The sequence below is a fragment of the Mastigoproctus giganteus genome, chromosome 6 (genome assembly GCF_048544385.1).
Source record: "Mastigoproctus giganteus isolate SK-2022 chromosome 6, ASM4854438v1, whole genome shotgun sequence".
NCBI lineage: Eukaryota > Metazoa > Arthropoda > Arachnida > Uropygi > Thelyphonidae > Mastigoproctus > Mastigoproctus giganteus.
The window spans coordinates 141,894,892-141,912,761 of record NC_143580.1 but is presented as its reverse complement, the minus strand read 5'-3'; the positions used below and the strand labels follow the sequence as shown (position 1 = coordinate 141,912,761).

Sequence of the window (17,870 nt, the reverse complement as noted above, 5' to 3'; positions counted from 1 at the left end):
ATTATTTCCAAGTTCGTGTAGGATCCTCCCTTTTGCGGCCCTTTTGCCAAGAGGAGGGGGGTACCACAAGAATCTGTCTTAAGTGTCACACTTTTTGCCATTAAAATAAATTCTATTTCTGAACAACTTCCTCCAACTATAAACAGTGCACTCTACGTCCATGACTTTAGCATATTCTCTCAATCATGCAATATGAGGGTTATTGAGAGACAACTGCAACAAGCTATTGACCTTCTTAACTCCTGGGCCACAGCCAATGATTTCAGGTTCTCACCGGAGAAGACCGTTTGCGTACATTTTTGTTACAAACGTATTACGACTTGGACAAAGCACCATTCCAGTTGTATCAGAGGCGAAATTCCTGGGACTCATTTTTGACAAAAAGCTGACATTTGTCCAACACATTTGTCAGCTACGCACAAAGTGCACGAGAGGGCTTAACATTCTCCGCTCTCTCTCTTCTACCTCTTGGGGTGCAGACCGATGCACTCTACTATGTCTATACCATGCACTTGTACGCTCAAAATTAGATTATGGGTCTCAGGTATATGCATCTGCTAGAAATAACACTGTTCGTTGGCTTGACCCCATCCATCATCAAGCCATTCGTATTGCTACTGGTGCATTCAGAACATCACCTGTCCAAGGTCTGTATGTCGAAGCAAATGAACCATCCTTGTCGCTTCGACGAATGCAGTTGTCTCTACAATATGCCTTCAAGCTGAAGTCCCTGCCAGACCATCCCACGTGGACATCCGTTTTCGAGCCACGATGAGAAAATATTTATAACACACGACGGGCCGCCAATTGCCCATTCGGCATTCGTGTTCAAGAGCTACTCAATGAGCTTAACATCTCGGTAGACAAGGTTGCTCGATCACCAAAGGAGCCCCTTCCACCCTGGCATGCACAAACACCAGCATGTGACTTCTCGCTCAAGATTGCGGCGAAGTCTTATACTCCAGCTTCTGTCTACCTTCAGCTCTATTCACAACACCGTGCGGAACATTCTGACTTCTTGCCAGTTTATACAGACGGCTCGAGGTCAGAATCGTATGTGGGATCTGCTGCTGTTTTTCCAAATGATACCATATCAGAGCAGATACCCCTTGACTGCAGCATTTATACTGCAGAGCTGCATGCTATAGAGTTAGCTCTAGATCACATAAGAAAACACCGTTACCAACGGTATATTATATATGCCAATTCAATGAGTGCACTACGGGCTTTATCAGCGGTGTCATGCACTAATCATCCAACCCTGTCCCGAATTCAGCAGATAATATACAGCCTCTATGTAAGTGGATTCGATATCCGCTTCTGCTGGATCCCCAGTCACATCGGGATTAGAGGAAATGATTTGGCTGACATTGCAACCAAATCGGCAGCCCCGACGGATAATCTTGACCTGTTAATCCCCTATACAGACTACAGGCAAGTGATCCGTAGTAACCTACAATCTCAGTGGCAAGATTCGTGGCATCTCCTGATTACTACAAACAAACTATGTCGAATTAAGCCTGTGATCCATCCTTGGGGGTCCAGCTTATGCATGGATCGCAAGGAGGAAGTTGTTCTTACCCGGCTCCGCATAGGACACTGTCATGTGACACACTCCTTTTTGCTGAGGGCCGATGACCCTCCTATGTGCGAGCAATGCGACACCGTTTTATCCGTCCAACACATTTTATGCGATTGTACCAGTTTTATAAATGCTCGTTTTAGCGCTTTTACCCATCTGACTGAGCTGTATACACTCAGTCAGATTTTAAATGACAACAACAATGTGTCAGCAGTTTTTAAATTTTTAAAATCGATCAATATGTATACACTCATATGAAATATACAATTTACTTTTATCATTGTACTGATTTTATGTATTGATATGTCTGTATATATATATATATGCAACTTTAGACGAAGTAACCTTTTTAAAAGTAACCAGTCTAATCTTTTTTGAATTTTAATCTTTCCGTGGCGCACTATAACCTTGCTGTTTTTGCACCACAAAAAATCAATCAATCAATCTGCCAAGTGCTTCTGTGTCTCCTGATAATTTATATGCATACCATGCATTTTTCTTTTCTGCCACAAGTCCTCTTAGTTCATCAGACATACATTTGGGCCTAAACCACGAACATTATTTCTTAGTTAGTATGAAAAGCCTAGTAGCTTCCATGATTTATTCCTTGAATGCTGGCGCCTCCGTAGCCAGGTGGGAACGAGCACCAGTGCGTAGCACAAGCTTCTTGATTAGACCGGGGTTCGAGCCCGTCACCACCAAATACGGAGCATGCGGAAAGGTCAGGGAATGACCACCGCACCGGAGCAATATGGCCTTAGTTGCTAATGCTCCTAAAAACCAAATAACAGCAACAGCCTTGAATGCTTCCCACTTAGAATTTGCTGTTGGTAACATCATCAGTGGTCCCACTGTACAGAATTTAAAAACTGTCTGAGACCATTGTAGTCACCTTTACAGAAGCAAAAACCCTTCCATTTACCCTTTATGGTAATTATATTTTTAAGTAAATCCCACATCGGTACACTGTGATCACTGCCACCTAGTGGTTCCTTTATGTGCAAATTCTTAATACATGAATAATTACTGCTGATGACCAGATCAAGAGTATTATCCTCTCTGGTTGCCTCTCGAACATGCTGCTGCAGAAAACAATCATCCAATAAATCCACTGAAGTCTTGCTAGTGTGCGAGCGACCAAACCACAAGTTCCAGTCAATATCTGGGAAGTTAAAATCCCCCATTATAAGACATTTTGATTTACTGGCCCACTCTATTTCTCTGTACAATTGTTCATTGTACTTATTGGAGTCATTAGGCCTATAACACACTCCTACTCTTATTTTTGCTTTCCTAGTGCCAAACTGACTCAGCATTGCACTGTCCAGTTGACACAGATGACACTTCCTTAGATTTTATGTTTTTCTTAATTAGCAGCATAACTTCTCCTTCCTATCCTGTCTATCATTTCTGTACACATTTACTCCCCAAATTCCAATTCTGCCTTCCTAATATCTGTGTGACACCACATCTTTGATATCCCAACAATATCCGCCTTTGATATCCTGACCAGTACTTCAAATTCATCAAATTTATTTCCTATACTTCTAGCATTGGTGTATGTGCAAGTACATGTGTAGCATTGGTGTATGTGCAAGTACACCAATGCTACACATGCACCTATTCTTATTCTCAGTTACCATAACACAGCTCATGTATTTGTTTCTTTCATCATGACTGCCATCAGTCCATGAAACCCCCAGCACCCCACCGTCCAGGCCACTGCTCATTCTAATAGAAGTAGTGCAAGAATCACTTTCATCTATGCCTGCAGCTATTTTTAACCTTTTAGTCAGCAAAACATATTCATTTTGCTGCTCTAGTTTATGTGATGCCTTCTTCCTCCCTGGGTGGTCACTAGTGCAGTTGTGCAAGAATCACTTCCAGCTGGTTGGGTTGGGTGGTCTTGTCCTTCAGTTGTATATTAGCCATACGAGAGACAGCGCTATTTTCCACTGTTGTTTGTGGGAGACCGTCTCCGACTTTTCAAACTGACCCATAAGGCCTGAACTAGAATGGCTTTATCCTGTCCCACACTTGATGCAGTATGTACAATATTTCTACTTCTAATCTTCATCCAGCTATGGAGGTGACTAGTTATAACATTGGTTTTTGCATCCATTGGTGGTGGCAGTTATTGGAACCATCAGCAGATAGCAACCTCTGCCTCAATTGTCACTTCAAACTTTGGGGAGGGAGAGTCTGATGAAGTGACTTTTGTGATTTTAATTAATTAATTTTTTTTTATTTGAGCAATTCAAAGCTGTGTCCATGATTTTGGTGGGTCAGTAACCACTGGGCTAATCATACACCATTATTTCAACTGTGCTAAGTTATCACATCAGTTTTTCATATTCATTTTTATAATTCCATAGGAGTATAATTGGTGTTAGAAGTGTTTATTATGGCAATAAACTACATTTATAATATTACAGATGTTATTGTTTGGTGTTATTATTATTAGTAGTATTAGCTATACATTATAGTGAATGGAAGTCACAGGCTTTTGCTGCACTGAAAAAAAAAAAAAAAAAAAAAAAATACATAAAAATCAAAAAATAATAAAAATATAATGGAAGATATAAAAAATAAAAGGTAGACAAGAAAATAGACTAATTATGAACTTTCCTCCTCCTCATGCAGGTAACTATGCAGTTGACCTTTGAGCTTTTTTAAACTGACAACTTAAACTACCTGCAGAGGCAACTTGTTCCAATACTCAACAGTGAGCTGGCTAAAAGAAAACTTCAATTCATACTGCAATCCGGTCTGAACCTCTTCCCCTGTAATTTGAATTTATTGTCTTCACTTCTGGAATCCTTTATAACAGTGAAAATTTCACTTTAATTCAATTTATTATTCTCTCTCTTATATACTTCAGTGAGGTCCTCTCTGTGGTGCCTGGTTTCCAAGTTCTGTAGCACACTTTTGAATTCTTTCCTTATATAGGTGCCCTTTGCACATTTCACAAAGTGACAAGTGGGTTGCCTATCTTTGGACTCGTTCAAGAAGCTTGATATCTTTTTTTTTTTTTATGTGCAATCTCCATATGAACACAGTATTCAAAGTGCGGTCTTATAAATAGCCTTGTACAATGGGATCACAACCTCCTCTCCAATAGCAATTGTTTGATAGGACACCATGGGCATTTCTGGTTGCCTGTCTGCGTTGCTCGGAGAACTTAATGTCCAACCATATCATAATTCCTAGGTTCCTCTACTGTTTTAACTCATACCTACCACGTGTAAAAGTTATTTTGGGGTTGCTATTCCCCAGGTGTAAGATCTTGCATTTTGTTGTTAAAATGTAGCTGCTACTTTTCTGACTATCCTTGAAGCCCACCCAAGTCATCCTGAAGAGGCTCTGCTTGGTGCTGATCATTAACTACTCTACCAGTCTTGGAATCATCTTCACATTTTGACATCACCCTCTATCCGTTTGTTCATGCCATTTATGAAAATCAGAAACAACAGTGGTCTCAGAACTGATCCTTGGGAGTTTAAAGTTAGATTACCTGAAGAATCACTGTTACTCATGACCCTCTTCTTCCTGCCTTGTAGCTACCCTGCAATCCATTATGAAATCTTACCGTGATTCCAATATGTCCAATATGGTCACAAGTAACTGTGTCAGTTGTACATGAATACTAGAACTCATGATATCTTTAGTTCTAGTTCTTGTACATGAATACTAGAACTGAAGATATCATGAAGAGAATTTTCTAATTATTTTCAGTATAAAGATTTCAACTAGAATTTTAATTATAGAATTATTTATCTCTATCATTATCTTATTTCATTAATCATTATTTCTATTTCTTCCATTCACCATGCAAGGTTTTGTGATTTATCAAATGCATAATACATATTAGTCAGCTCGAGGCACCTCTGTAGCCAGGTGGGCAGGAGCCGCAGTGCGTAGCACACACTTCTTGATTAGACCGAGGTTCGAGCCTGTGACCACCAAATACGGAGGATGCGATAAGGTCCGAATGACCACCGCATGCTAAAGCTTTCTATCAAACAGCCCTTGACCATTGAAACATTGCCCAATTAGAGTGATTTAATGAAGTTTTCAACAGCAACCAAAATAAAATTCTGTTTACTTAATGGACACTTTTATTTAAATCATTTAGGTAAAAAAGAAAGCTCTTCTTTCAAAATATGATGAAGAAATTGAAGGTCCAAAACAGGATACTTTCAGAATAGGTGAGTTTACGTGAAATGTAAGTATATATGAAAAATAAAACTCAAACCTACCAAGTGTATAAGTTATGAAGTACCAAGCAAAATTTCAACTCAAAGCAAAGAATTAGTACAATATTGTGGTAGCATGTCTAGACTTTAATTATACTTTATTTAATAGAATGTGGTATACACACTGATATATATATAGCTGAGAAAATTTCCTACATTGGCCACTAAATTTAGTGTAAATGTTTACTCTTTTTTTTTATCTTCTACCATACATGAAGAAGCAGAAACTATTAACTTTTAAAAATCAATGTGAACTTTTTATTGAAATTACTACCTATATATGCTGCAGTTACAAGTTTGTTTCTGTAATGAAAGATTGTCATATTTTATAATGTGAAATTTGTTTCTAATTTTTTAGGCTGATTAATTTCTAAACTGTTCTCTATGCTTAAATGTGTCTCATTGTTTTAAAGCCATGCAATTGATTGATCACAGTTTTTGAAATGCATGTATTGAAGGGAAACAATCGAATCTGAAATGTTGAACTGTTGATTGGGTTACAGAACAGTGATTTTATTTTTCATTGATGTGACCAGTTATACACATCACATTGCAGCAAAGGGTATATTCTGTTCATGAACTTTAATCAGCAATGTATTTCATGCCTATTTTCTGTTGTTATACCCATACAGTCCCCACTTTACTGTGTTGTAAGTCTGCAGTGGCTGTGAACTACAGTTATGATGAGTTTCTTAGCTTTAGCATTCACTTAGGATATCTAAATAATAAAAAGAAACAAGTTTAAACAAGGTAAATCATTTGAATTGTTCTCTGCTGCCTGCAATATGTTCTGTTTGTGCTACAGCCTGACCACTAGGTCTTAGGAGGTTAGAGTTAATCATTTCGAAACACAGTATCAATGTGTATTTGCAAAATGTTACAAACATTTGTGTAACAATAGTGGAAAAGAGGATTTTCTAAACAAAAGCACATTTCATTTAATTAAATAAAATTGCAATTGATATTAATGTTTCATATCTGCTCTGGAATTCCAATTTCAAAAAAAAAAAAAAAAAGAAAATGCTCTACTGTAGAAATGACAGGTTATAAATGACGCAGTTTATAATTGAAAAGGATTTTATCTTTGAATAGCTGGAAATATTCTTCTCTGAAGTTACACCATCCTTCTTGTTTGTGGCAGTAAATATGAAGTTTTTTGTTTATATATATAAATATATATACAATAGAACCCAGATAAGAAGTTTTCCAAGGGACCGGAGGTTTAGAACTTCTTAGAAGGGAAAGTGACCTAAGGATATGAAATAGTAACTACACAAATAAAAATGAAAAGATACACATACATAACTTAAAGATCATTTTTACGTATTATTTCAGAATTTATAAATATTTCACTCTGCCTATGGGAAACATTTTTAAACTGAGGATTTCTAATTGCTTAACATTCTGTTCAATTCTTTACCAAATACTCATTACCAAGTTGGAAGGATGAGTTCCAACATACCTTAAAAGGTCACAATTACAATAGTACAGAGCAACAATCCACTAAGTAATTCAGAACTGTTCAGAACCATCAGAACTTGATGACAAATGCATCACTGTGCTTCACATGGCTGATGCTATCCATTTATGAATATCAATGAAAACAATTGCAATATGTCACTTCCTTTATATCAAAATATTTATACTAAAAAGGTTTTAGTGCTGAAAGTCTCAGACTACAGGAAATTCACTAATCGAACAAGTTAGTGCCAAGCATCATTTTAGTTTGTAGTAAATCACTGAAGTAGGTGAAATGGCATCGTTTTTGTCATATCTCATCTTGTGAATGCCTTTACAAGTTGCCCTGATATTGAACTAGCTCGAATAAGCAACACTTCGACAGTGGATTCTTGGCAAATACCACCATCCAGGGGTGGTGGTATTCGCCAAGAATCCACTGTTGAAGAAGTAATGGGGGACACTACTGGAACCTACAAGGACAAAGACCCGAACTGCAAAACTGAAGAACCATCACCATCCTGTATGTGCCGGTAATTAGCCAGAATACCAGAATACATATTTGTCGAGAATCCACTGTTGAAGTGTTGCTTATTCAAGCTAGTTCAATATCAGGGCAACTTGTGAAGGCATTCACAATATGAGATACATGCATATCAAAAATGCTTGACACTAACTTGTTCGATTACCAAAATGTTTATATTGTTTAATGTATATTTTTTTAAATGAATATATTAATTTAAAATATATTAAAGTTTCTCACCAAAATATACAAATAAAAAATTTGTATATTTAAAGAAACGTATTAGTTGGGAAAAACGCGACTATAATAATAATACTCTGTGTATTCTTTATTACAAACTTTAATTGGGACTTAAAACACCAAACCTAGTACAGGGGAAAACTTCTTATGCAGGAATTTCTCATCCGGGTTCTACTGTATATATAAAATAGGCTTCCCTGAATGATATTCTGGAGTACAAGTTGTTGGTGGTAAGGTGGTATTTTAGTTCCCGCTCAACAGCACTATACAGCAGTGTTTCTCAAAGGGTGTGCCACAAAATCTTAAAAAAAAAACTAGCGTCGTTTTTATTTTAACATCATTGTCCGAATATACGTACAATACCATTAATAAGAATAAAGTACACGTAGGATCTTTTTATGACGAATTGAAATTGACATATCCGAATACGGGGGCGTCTGCATTCAGGCGTCAACACTATTTGAATAAAGACCAAGTATCTGTCGCCTGCAGACCACGTGAATCGGACTGATGCGATCCTGTATAAGTGCACAGCGCCCCTGAATTACTTCAGAAAATCAAAATATGGGATCCCGTCTCTAGTTCTCTGGGAGTTGTATGCGTAGGCATGCGGCGTATTACTTGTTTATATATATCGTGTTAATATTGTCATATTAAACTGTGTGTTGTAAAGTAAATAATTTAGGGTTAGGCGATTTCTTAAGGTAATTTAAATGTATATAAAAATTAAAAATTCTACAAAACCGTTTTTTGTTTATTAGAAAAAACTGAAAATGGATATACAAAAATTTTTAAATAAAAACAAAACTATTGATGTCGGTGACAGTAGTTCTGCAGCAGATACAAATGTATCCATTGAAAATAGTGATAATATGAACAATACCAACGCCGATGAATCTCAGCCAAAAAGATCGAAAATTAGTACAAGAAAATATAATGAAGATTACTGAAATTTTGGTTTAAATGGACAGGGGACATAAATTTCCCCTTACCTTTATGTGTTGTATGCGGACATAAAAAAGCAAACAGTGCAATGGTTCCTAGCAAGCTAAAACGCCATATAGAAAAAATTCATCAAAATTTGATGTCTAAAGACAAAAGGTATTTTGAACGATTAATGACAAATAGTGCCAAACAAATACAAAAATTTGAAAACACAATAAAAGTGTCTGACAAAGCACAAATTGCCTCCTATGAAGTAGCGCAACTTATTGCGCAAAAAGGGAAACTTCATTCGATTGGAGAAACGTTGATCGGTCCTGCTTGTCATATAATGGTGAAATGTATGTTCGGCAAAGATGCAGAAGCTGAAATAAATAAAATTCCTCTTTCCAACGATACTATAAGTCGAAGAATAATCGATATGTCGGAAAATTTAGTAGAAAATGTTCAACAAAAACTTGGTCAAATTTTTGCTCTGCAAATAGATGAGTCAACAGATATCAGCAGGAAAACACAATTAATGGGATTTGTTCAATTCATTAACGGAGATTTAATTATGAACCAATTTTTATTCTGTCACGAATTGCTAGGAAGAACGACAGGAAGGGAAATATTTAATTGTGTAGATAACTTTTTCGAAAAGACAAAGTTGTCATGAAATTTTTGTACAGATGGTGCTGCATCAATGATCGGACCTGAAAATGGTTTTTTGGCATTTGCAAAACAAAAAAATTCAAATCTTATTTCTACACATTGCATTATTCATCGAGAAGCTTTAGTAGGCAAAACTCTCGCAACGGAATTAAGCATTGTACTAGATGACGTAATAAATATTGTTAACTATATTAAAAGCAGACCTTTAAAATCACGAATTTTCAAAGAATTATTCGACAGCATGGAATCTAACTACAATTGTTTATTACTACATAATGATATTTGTTGACTTTCTAGAGGAAAAGTTTTAGCCCGTGTATTTGAATTGTGAGCAGAACTTTGTACATTTTTTAAAATGAAATAAGTACCGCAGGAAAACAAAAGAATTGTATGAAAATACAAAAATTTTATGATTGTTTTAACAATGAATTGTGGTGTGCAAAACTGACCTACATAGAACATATAATTGCACATCTTAATATTTTAAATACTAGTTTACAAGGGCGAAACAAAAATATCTTAAGATCAACAGATAAGTTAATTGCTTTTGATAAAAAAATTATGCTTGTGGATGAATAAACTTGAAAATAATTTAGCTATGTTTCCTAAGATTCCTGAACAGATGAGAAATTTTCTTGCACCATTGGTGAAAAACCATTTGGATTTGCTTCAAAAGACAATGAAAAAAATTTTCCATCTATTAAATCGGAAAAATATGACTGGATGCGAAATACTTTTATTAATGATACATCAAACTGGAATCTTTGTCTTGAAGAAGAGGAAGAACTGATTTCCCTTTCACCTGATCGAACATTAAAAATCAAATATTTGGAATTTCATTTGGATACTTTTTGGATTTCAGTCAGAGATGCATATCCAAAGTTATCTAAAATAGCAATAAATATTTTACTCCAATTTTCTACGTCGTATCTATATGAGTTAGGATTTTCAACTCTCACTAACATGAAAAATAAAAAAACGATCAAGATTGGAAAATGTCGAAGATGACCTGCGAGTTGCTCTGTCTGAAATAAGACCTTTTTTATAGCAGAAATAACAAAACATCGTCAATCACGTATTTCACATTGACTATAATTTTTTAAATAAAAATTCATGTGATCTCTATCAAATATTTGAATAATTTAAAGCTTTGTTGAAGGCATACATATTTTCTTTTTGTAATTATTTATTTAATTATTTTTATATTTTATTTTGGTTTTAAGAATTATTGTTTGCATAACACAGATATAACATAAGTATAAATAAAAAAATTGTTAATATTATTTTTCATTCTATTTATTTAATTTAGAAATTTCTTCTTCTATGACTACGTAGGTGTGCCGCAAAATTTTTATTCTTTCGAAAATGTGCCATGAGAGTAAAAAGATTAAGAAACACTGCTGTAGAGCATATAAAGTTGGATCCTTACATGATCTCATTTTTCTACTCATTGACATTGTGTATGGTAATAAATATGATGTTTTTTGTTTATATATATATATATATATGTATATAAATATATATATATATATAGATAAAAATAATAATAATATATATATAAAAATAATAGGGTTCCCTGAATGATATTCTGGAGTACAAGTGGTTGGTGGTAAGGACTGGTGCTGATTTTAGTTCCCACTCAACAGCACTGTAGGGCATATAAGGTTGGATCGTTACATGATCTCATTTTTCTACACATCGACATTGTTGGTATTTGAGTATTTATCCAGTTGTATAGAAATCTTCTGTATGATTCTTCTACATCCATATGTCAGTTTTTATACCGAGACTCTGGGATTTGGGGGAATGGACTTTGGTTTAATAAACGTTTTCTTCATGGTGCAGTAGGAACCAGTGAATATGTGGTTATCTCAAAGGATCTAGTTATTTTGGCAGTTTTCTGGCTAATTACCAGCACATACAGGATGGTGATGGTTCTTCAGTTTTGCAGTTTGGGTCTTTGTCCTTGTAAGTTCCGGTAGTGTTCCCTATTACTTTGGAGATTGTGTAACCATTCCTTCCTGGTGTCTTAATACTGACCAACTCTACTTGTAGGTCCAAGCCCTGTCAGATGCAAGGGGCCCTGAGAATGTACAATCTGATTACCTCTACTTTGGTAGAGTGCAGATGAATAATCTGTAGTTAGGGATTATGCCAGAGCTTGTGAATTTCCTTTATAATGATTTGCTGACCCTGTCATTACGTCTAGTGAGAAGGATGTCAAGAAAAGATAGCCTGTTATTTTGGTTTTCTTTCCCTGGAGAAAGAAATTCTGTGTAACAGTGGTTAAGGCAGTTAAGGAATTTCTGTAATTCATCTTTCTTGTGGCTCCATTTTGCTATGACAGTTACTACTTGTATCCCCTTGTAGAAGGCAATGGTTGGGCCACACCTTGAGTACTACATACAGGTCTGGAGGCCTCATTTTAGGAAAGATGTAGAGCTGCTGGAACGAATGCAGAGAAGGGCAAAGAGATTAGTGAGTGGAACAAAGGGTTGCTGTTACCAAGAAAGGCTTAAGTTCTACAAATTGCAGAGTAGTCTTATTGAGGTGCATAAGGGCTTGAATGGTTTGAGCAAGCTCATTGCTGATGAGATTTTTCCTCTTGCTCAGATTCCACATCTGAGGGGGCATAAATTCAAATTGAGGAACGACAGTTGTAGAGTAGATGTGCAGAAATTTGCCTTTAGCCAATGGTGGTTGATTGCTGGAACAAACTTCCATCTGTCGTTGTGGAAGTTGACAGCTTAAATAAATTCAAGGATGAACTAGACAAACTTTTGGAGTGAGTGGATGGGTGAAACAGGATGTTTTTTTTTTTTTTTTTTTGGCTGATTCTATATAAGCTTGCTTTCTTGCATCATATGCCTATACTAATACTTATAAATCTATAACAATTACCACTTACTCCATGGCCCATTTACTACTTACTTCATTTTCTCCTTTCTGAAAAAGATAATGTACTATAATGTCTAAATTTCTCTAACAGAAGTTTGCTCATCTGAATACCACAAGATATTGCCTATATAGCTCTTGTACTGCAAAAAATTCACAACGATGACAAATAAATTTTTTTATAATGTCAAGAGAAGCTTCAGCCAGTTTCTCTGACAGGAACAATTGAAGCTTTATTGTCATTAACTGTAATGAGGTGTGGTCATTAAATAATGAGACTGTATGCACAGCCACTACACACCAAGTGCTACTTACAAAACAAAACCACAGCAGTTGATCTTGAACCTTTTCCTAGTTATCTGATGAGTCACATTCATCTGCTTTGCGGTGAGACAGGTTTTTATTACCTTGTATTTTTGCAGTTTGCTGGAAAAATGACAGACAGAATTAAACAGCGAATCAACTTCAAATTTTTACAAAAACTAAAGAAAACACCAGCGGAAAGTTATGAGTTATGTCAAATTTATGGGGAAGATGCTATGTCAAGAGCTTGCACGTTTTGAATGGTATAAAAAATTTTTATAAGAAAAAGAGAATGCGGAAAAATACTAGGCTTTTCAGTATCCATGAAATCTGATGAAAATGTGGATCAGGTAAGCATATTGATTAGAAGTGATCATCATTTAAGCATTCGAATGGTTGCATCAGAACTCAATATGGACAAAGAAATAGACAGATTTTAACCGATAATTTAGGTATGAGAAAAATATGTGCCAGGGTGGTGCCAAAATTTTTGAATGAAGGCCAAAGAATGAGAAGACTTCAAGTTTGTGAAGTTTTTTAAAAAATTGAAGAAGATCCAGGCTTTTTCAGTACTGTAATTACTTGCGATGAAAGTTCGCTGTTCCAGTTTGTGCCAGAAACTAAAAGACAGTCAATGCAATGGACTGTCTTTTAGAACAATCCCCCAGACCCAAAAAAACAAGAATGTCAATATCAAAAATGAAAACAGTGTTTCTTGTTTTCTTTGATATTAAAGGAATTATTATGGCTAAATATGTCCCACCAAATCAGACTGTCATTCAGACATACTACCTTGAAGTTCTGACAAGGCTGCATGATAAAATTTTAAGGAAGAGACCTGAATTGTGGAAGGATGGTCGGACGCTTCAGCACACAACATACTCTCTGCCAGTTTCTGGCCAAAAAACAAATCCCTGTGTGTGAACTTGTAACTTGTACCCTGCTTACCAGATCCTAGCCTCTTGTAACTTTTTCTCTTCCCTAAACTGAAAAGTGTACTTAAGGGAACGTATTTTCAGTCCATTATTCATAAAAAAACATCATCCGTTATTCGAAAGATATTCATCATAAAACAACCAAAGTGTTAAAAGGGCTTACAGAATGTGACTTCCAGAAATGTTTCTGTTCTTGAAGAAACATAGGGAACACTGTATGCAAACTGAAGGCAATTATTTTGAAGGGGATAACTGGTAAGGTAAAAAATATTTCATTATATTTATTTTATTACAACAGCCTCATTATTTAATAGCCACACATTGTACTTCACATTTAGGAAATTTTATGTATAATAGAGAATAATACTGTGGTATTTTTGTGCTATACTAATATGAAATTTTTGTGCTAAATACCTCTGCCAACTATTTACATTGTGTTCTGCAAGGAGGGCATTAAATTCTTAAGTTTAGATTCTAATACTTATAGCAGTTAATATTAATTTACAAATGACCTTATTATACTACTGGTCTAATGATCTAGAAGTAATGCTATCATCATCAGTAATTTATTAGTTGTCATCAGTATTGTAGTAGTAGTAGTGGCATGTGATGCAAGAAAGCAAGTGTATGAGCTTATGCAGCATCGGCCAAAAAAAAAAAAAAAAAATCACACCATTCCCTCCAAATGCCTGTCCAGTTCCTCCTTAAATTTATTCAACCTATCAACTTCCACAATGACAGATGGAAGTTTGTTCCAACAATTAACCACCCGCTGGCTAAAGGCAAATTTCCGCACATCTATTCTACATCTGTCTTTTCTTAATTTGAATTTATGCCCCCTTAGGTTCGTAATCTGAACAAGTGGAAGGATCCCATCAGAATTCAGCATGCTCAACCCATTCAAGGCCTTATATAACCCATTCAAGGCCCTTCTCCCTGCTAGCAAAATTCCTATATATCATTGACAAAACCCCATGACCTGCCCTGGCAGCCTGTCTGCATTGCTCAGAAAACATATCTGACTGCACAATTACTCCCAGGTCTTTTTCATTTTCTACCACCTTAAGTGTAGTACCACACAGTTGGTACGTTTCTCTGGGGTTACTTCTACCCATACGCAGTACTTTGCATTTGTCAAGGTTAAACTTCAGTTGCCACTTCTTAGCCCATCTGCCCAAATTATCTAGATCCTGTTGCAGTAGCACACTGCCATTACTGTCATTAACAACTCTGCCAACTTTTGTATCATCTGCAAACTTCTACATTAAGCCTGATATACCTTCATCAATATCATTGATAAATATACAAAACAACAGTGGACCTAACACCGAAGCCTGTTTGTTGTTTGTTATGATATCAAAATTATTTTTTGCATCCAGTTCCTCTGTAATCACATCATAATATCCTATCAAATTTGTCAGACAAGGCTTTCCCTTAACAAACCCATGCTGTGTCTGAATTATTGCTGCAGTCTTGTCTAGATGATCCTGCAATGCATCTTTAACCAGTGACTCCATTATTTTACCTGGAACAGAAGTTAAACTTACTGGTCTGTAATTACTCGTGTCACCCTTCGATCCCCCTTTGTGAATTGGGATACATTTGCACGTCTCCAGTCCGTGGGAACCTCCCATGAGTCCAAGGATGCAAGGATGCTCTCATAATTATGGCTAAGGGTTTTCTTAGTTGCTTTGCCGCCTCCTTTATTATAACTGGTAGATCCCATCCACCCCAGGTGCTTTTCTTGTTTAACTTCAACAATTTCTCCTCCACTTTGCTTTCAGTTATTCCAAAATCATTAAGTATCCTGCTACAATTTGATAACCTTCTGCCATTTTCAAACCTTAATAATTCCTCATGTGTGAATGTAGATGCAAAATACTCATTCAGTTTGTTTGCTATCTGAGCAGGATTGTCAACAGTCGAACCATCGATGTCAAGTGGACCAATCAGATTCATCCCCTTCCTTTTAGAGTTTATATAAATAAAGAAATCCTTGCTGCTTTTCTTAGCATCTTTTGCCAAGGATTTGTAAACGTGTATTATCTTGTAAATGTAATTTAGGGGTCAAATTTCATAGAAAATATATAATAGGCCTCGAGTACTGTATACAGGTATGGAGGCCCTATTTTAGGAAGGATGTAGAGTTGCTGGAACGAGTACAGAAAAGGGCAACAAGATTGATGAGTGGAACAAAAGGTTGGTGTTACCGAGAAAGGCTTAAGTTCTGCAAATTGCAGCTTCTGGAGAGTAGGCACCTGTGAGGTGATCTAATTGAGGTGTTAAGGCCTTGAATAGATTGAGCAAGCTCAATTTTAATGGGATTCTTCCTCTTGCTCAGATTACTCACCTGAGGGGGCATAAATTCAAATTGAGGAAAGACAATTGTAGAATAGACGTGTGGTAATTCGCCTTTAGCCAGTGGTTGGTTGATAGTTGGAACAAACTCCCATCTGTCGTAGTGGAGGTCTAGCTTATGTTTGTCTAGTTCTGCCTTGAACTTATTTAAGTTTAAGGCAGAACTACACAAGCATAAGCTTCCTTTCTTGCATCATATGCCTTTACTAATGCTAACGTTTGGAGTGAATGGATGGGTGAAATGGGAAGGGTTTTGTTTTTTGGCTGATGCTATATAAGCTTTCTTTATTGCATCATATACCTTACTAATGCTAATGTTAACAGGGGTAGAGTATTCTTCAAGAAAACTGTAAGGAATATGTAAACAAAACATGTTCAATGCCACGGGTTTATTACATTACATAATGTGTAAATTTTCCCATTGCATCATTATATGGTGATTCATTTAATTTCTTCTTATTACAGTTGAATCTTGTTAATACAAAGTTCAAGGGACCCAAATTTTCTTGTTTTATTAATAACGAGGTCCCCCAAAAGTGTCAAAATTTTACTCCCTTTTGGGGGGGGGGGAGGACTTCTATATATCTAAGAATAATATCAAAAATAAATGAAAGAATAAATTAATTTAAATTAATAAAATAAAATAATAAAAACGAAAACCTTGTCTAACAATACAGTAATAGGAATAACACATTTTTTAAAGATTTTATTGTATTTATAAGATAAACTAACAGAAATGAAAATACAGTCGGGTCTCCATATTCACGGTGGTTAGGTGGTTACGTGTCAACACTTCCCATGAAAACGTGAAATTCCACGAAAGTCGGTACTCTCGCCCAAATAGCCCCAGATATTTTCTATGTATGCCTAAACACTTACACAACCATTTACAATTAACAGGAAAATGTTTAAATGTGTTTAAAAGATTTAATTGTGTTGTACAATAATGAGTAACATTTCAGATCCATGTTTCGAAAATACCTTATCAAAATTTTATTAACACAGTTAAGAACAAGGTATTCGCCACAGTATTCAGTACTTCTCAGTGGTAGGGGTCACAGAGGCTGGAGAAAAAGCAATGTTGGCTGACGTGGGCTAGTAAATCGGAATACCTTATAATGGGGGATTTCAACTTCCCAGATATTGACTGGAACTTGTGGGTTGGGCACTCACACACTAGTCAGACATTTGTGGATTTATTGGATGATTGTTTTCTGCAGCAGCATGTTCGAGAGGCAACCAGAGAAAGTAGTACTCTTGATCTGGTTATCAGCAGTGATCATTCATGTATTAGGAATTTGCAGATAAAAGAACCACTAGGTGGCAGTGATCACAGTGTACTGATGTGGGATTTACTTAAAGATTTAATTACCATCAGGGGTAAAGGAAAGGGTTTTTGCTTCCGTAAAGGCGAGTACAGTGGTCTCTGTACAGTTTCCACTGTACAGTTCTTAAATTCTGTACAGTGGAATCAACTGATGATGTTACCAACAGTAAATTCTCAGTGGGAAGCATTCAAGGAATTAATCGTGGATGCTACTAAAAGATTCATACCTATTAAGAAATATTGTTCAAGGTTTAGGCCTAAATGGTTGTCAAATGAACTAATGTGACTCGTAACAGAGAAGAAAAATGCATGGGATGCATCAAATTAACACGTGACACAGAAGCCTGTGATAGCTACAAGTTGATCTGTAACCAAGTTACAAAGGAGGTTAGGCAGG

At 36.0% G+C, this 17,870-nt stretch overlaps 1 protein-coding gene across 1 annotated transcript in view; it reads left to right on the top strand.

The window, feature by feature from the left end:
* LOC150084627 (U4/U6.U5 tri-snRNP-associated protein 1) overlaps nt 1-17,870 on the top strand; it is a 343,250-nt gene that overhangs the window by 175,835 nt on the left and 149,545 nt on the right. Inside the window, exon 9 of the mRNA XM_090375366.1 lies at nt 5,718-5,790. Within this exon, the coding sequence (XP_090231492.1) occupies nt 5,718-5,790 (73 nt within the window). The remainder of the gene's footprint in view (nt 1-5,717; nt 5,791-17,870) is intronic.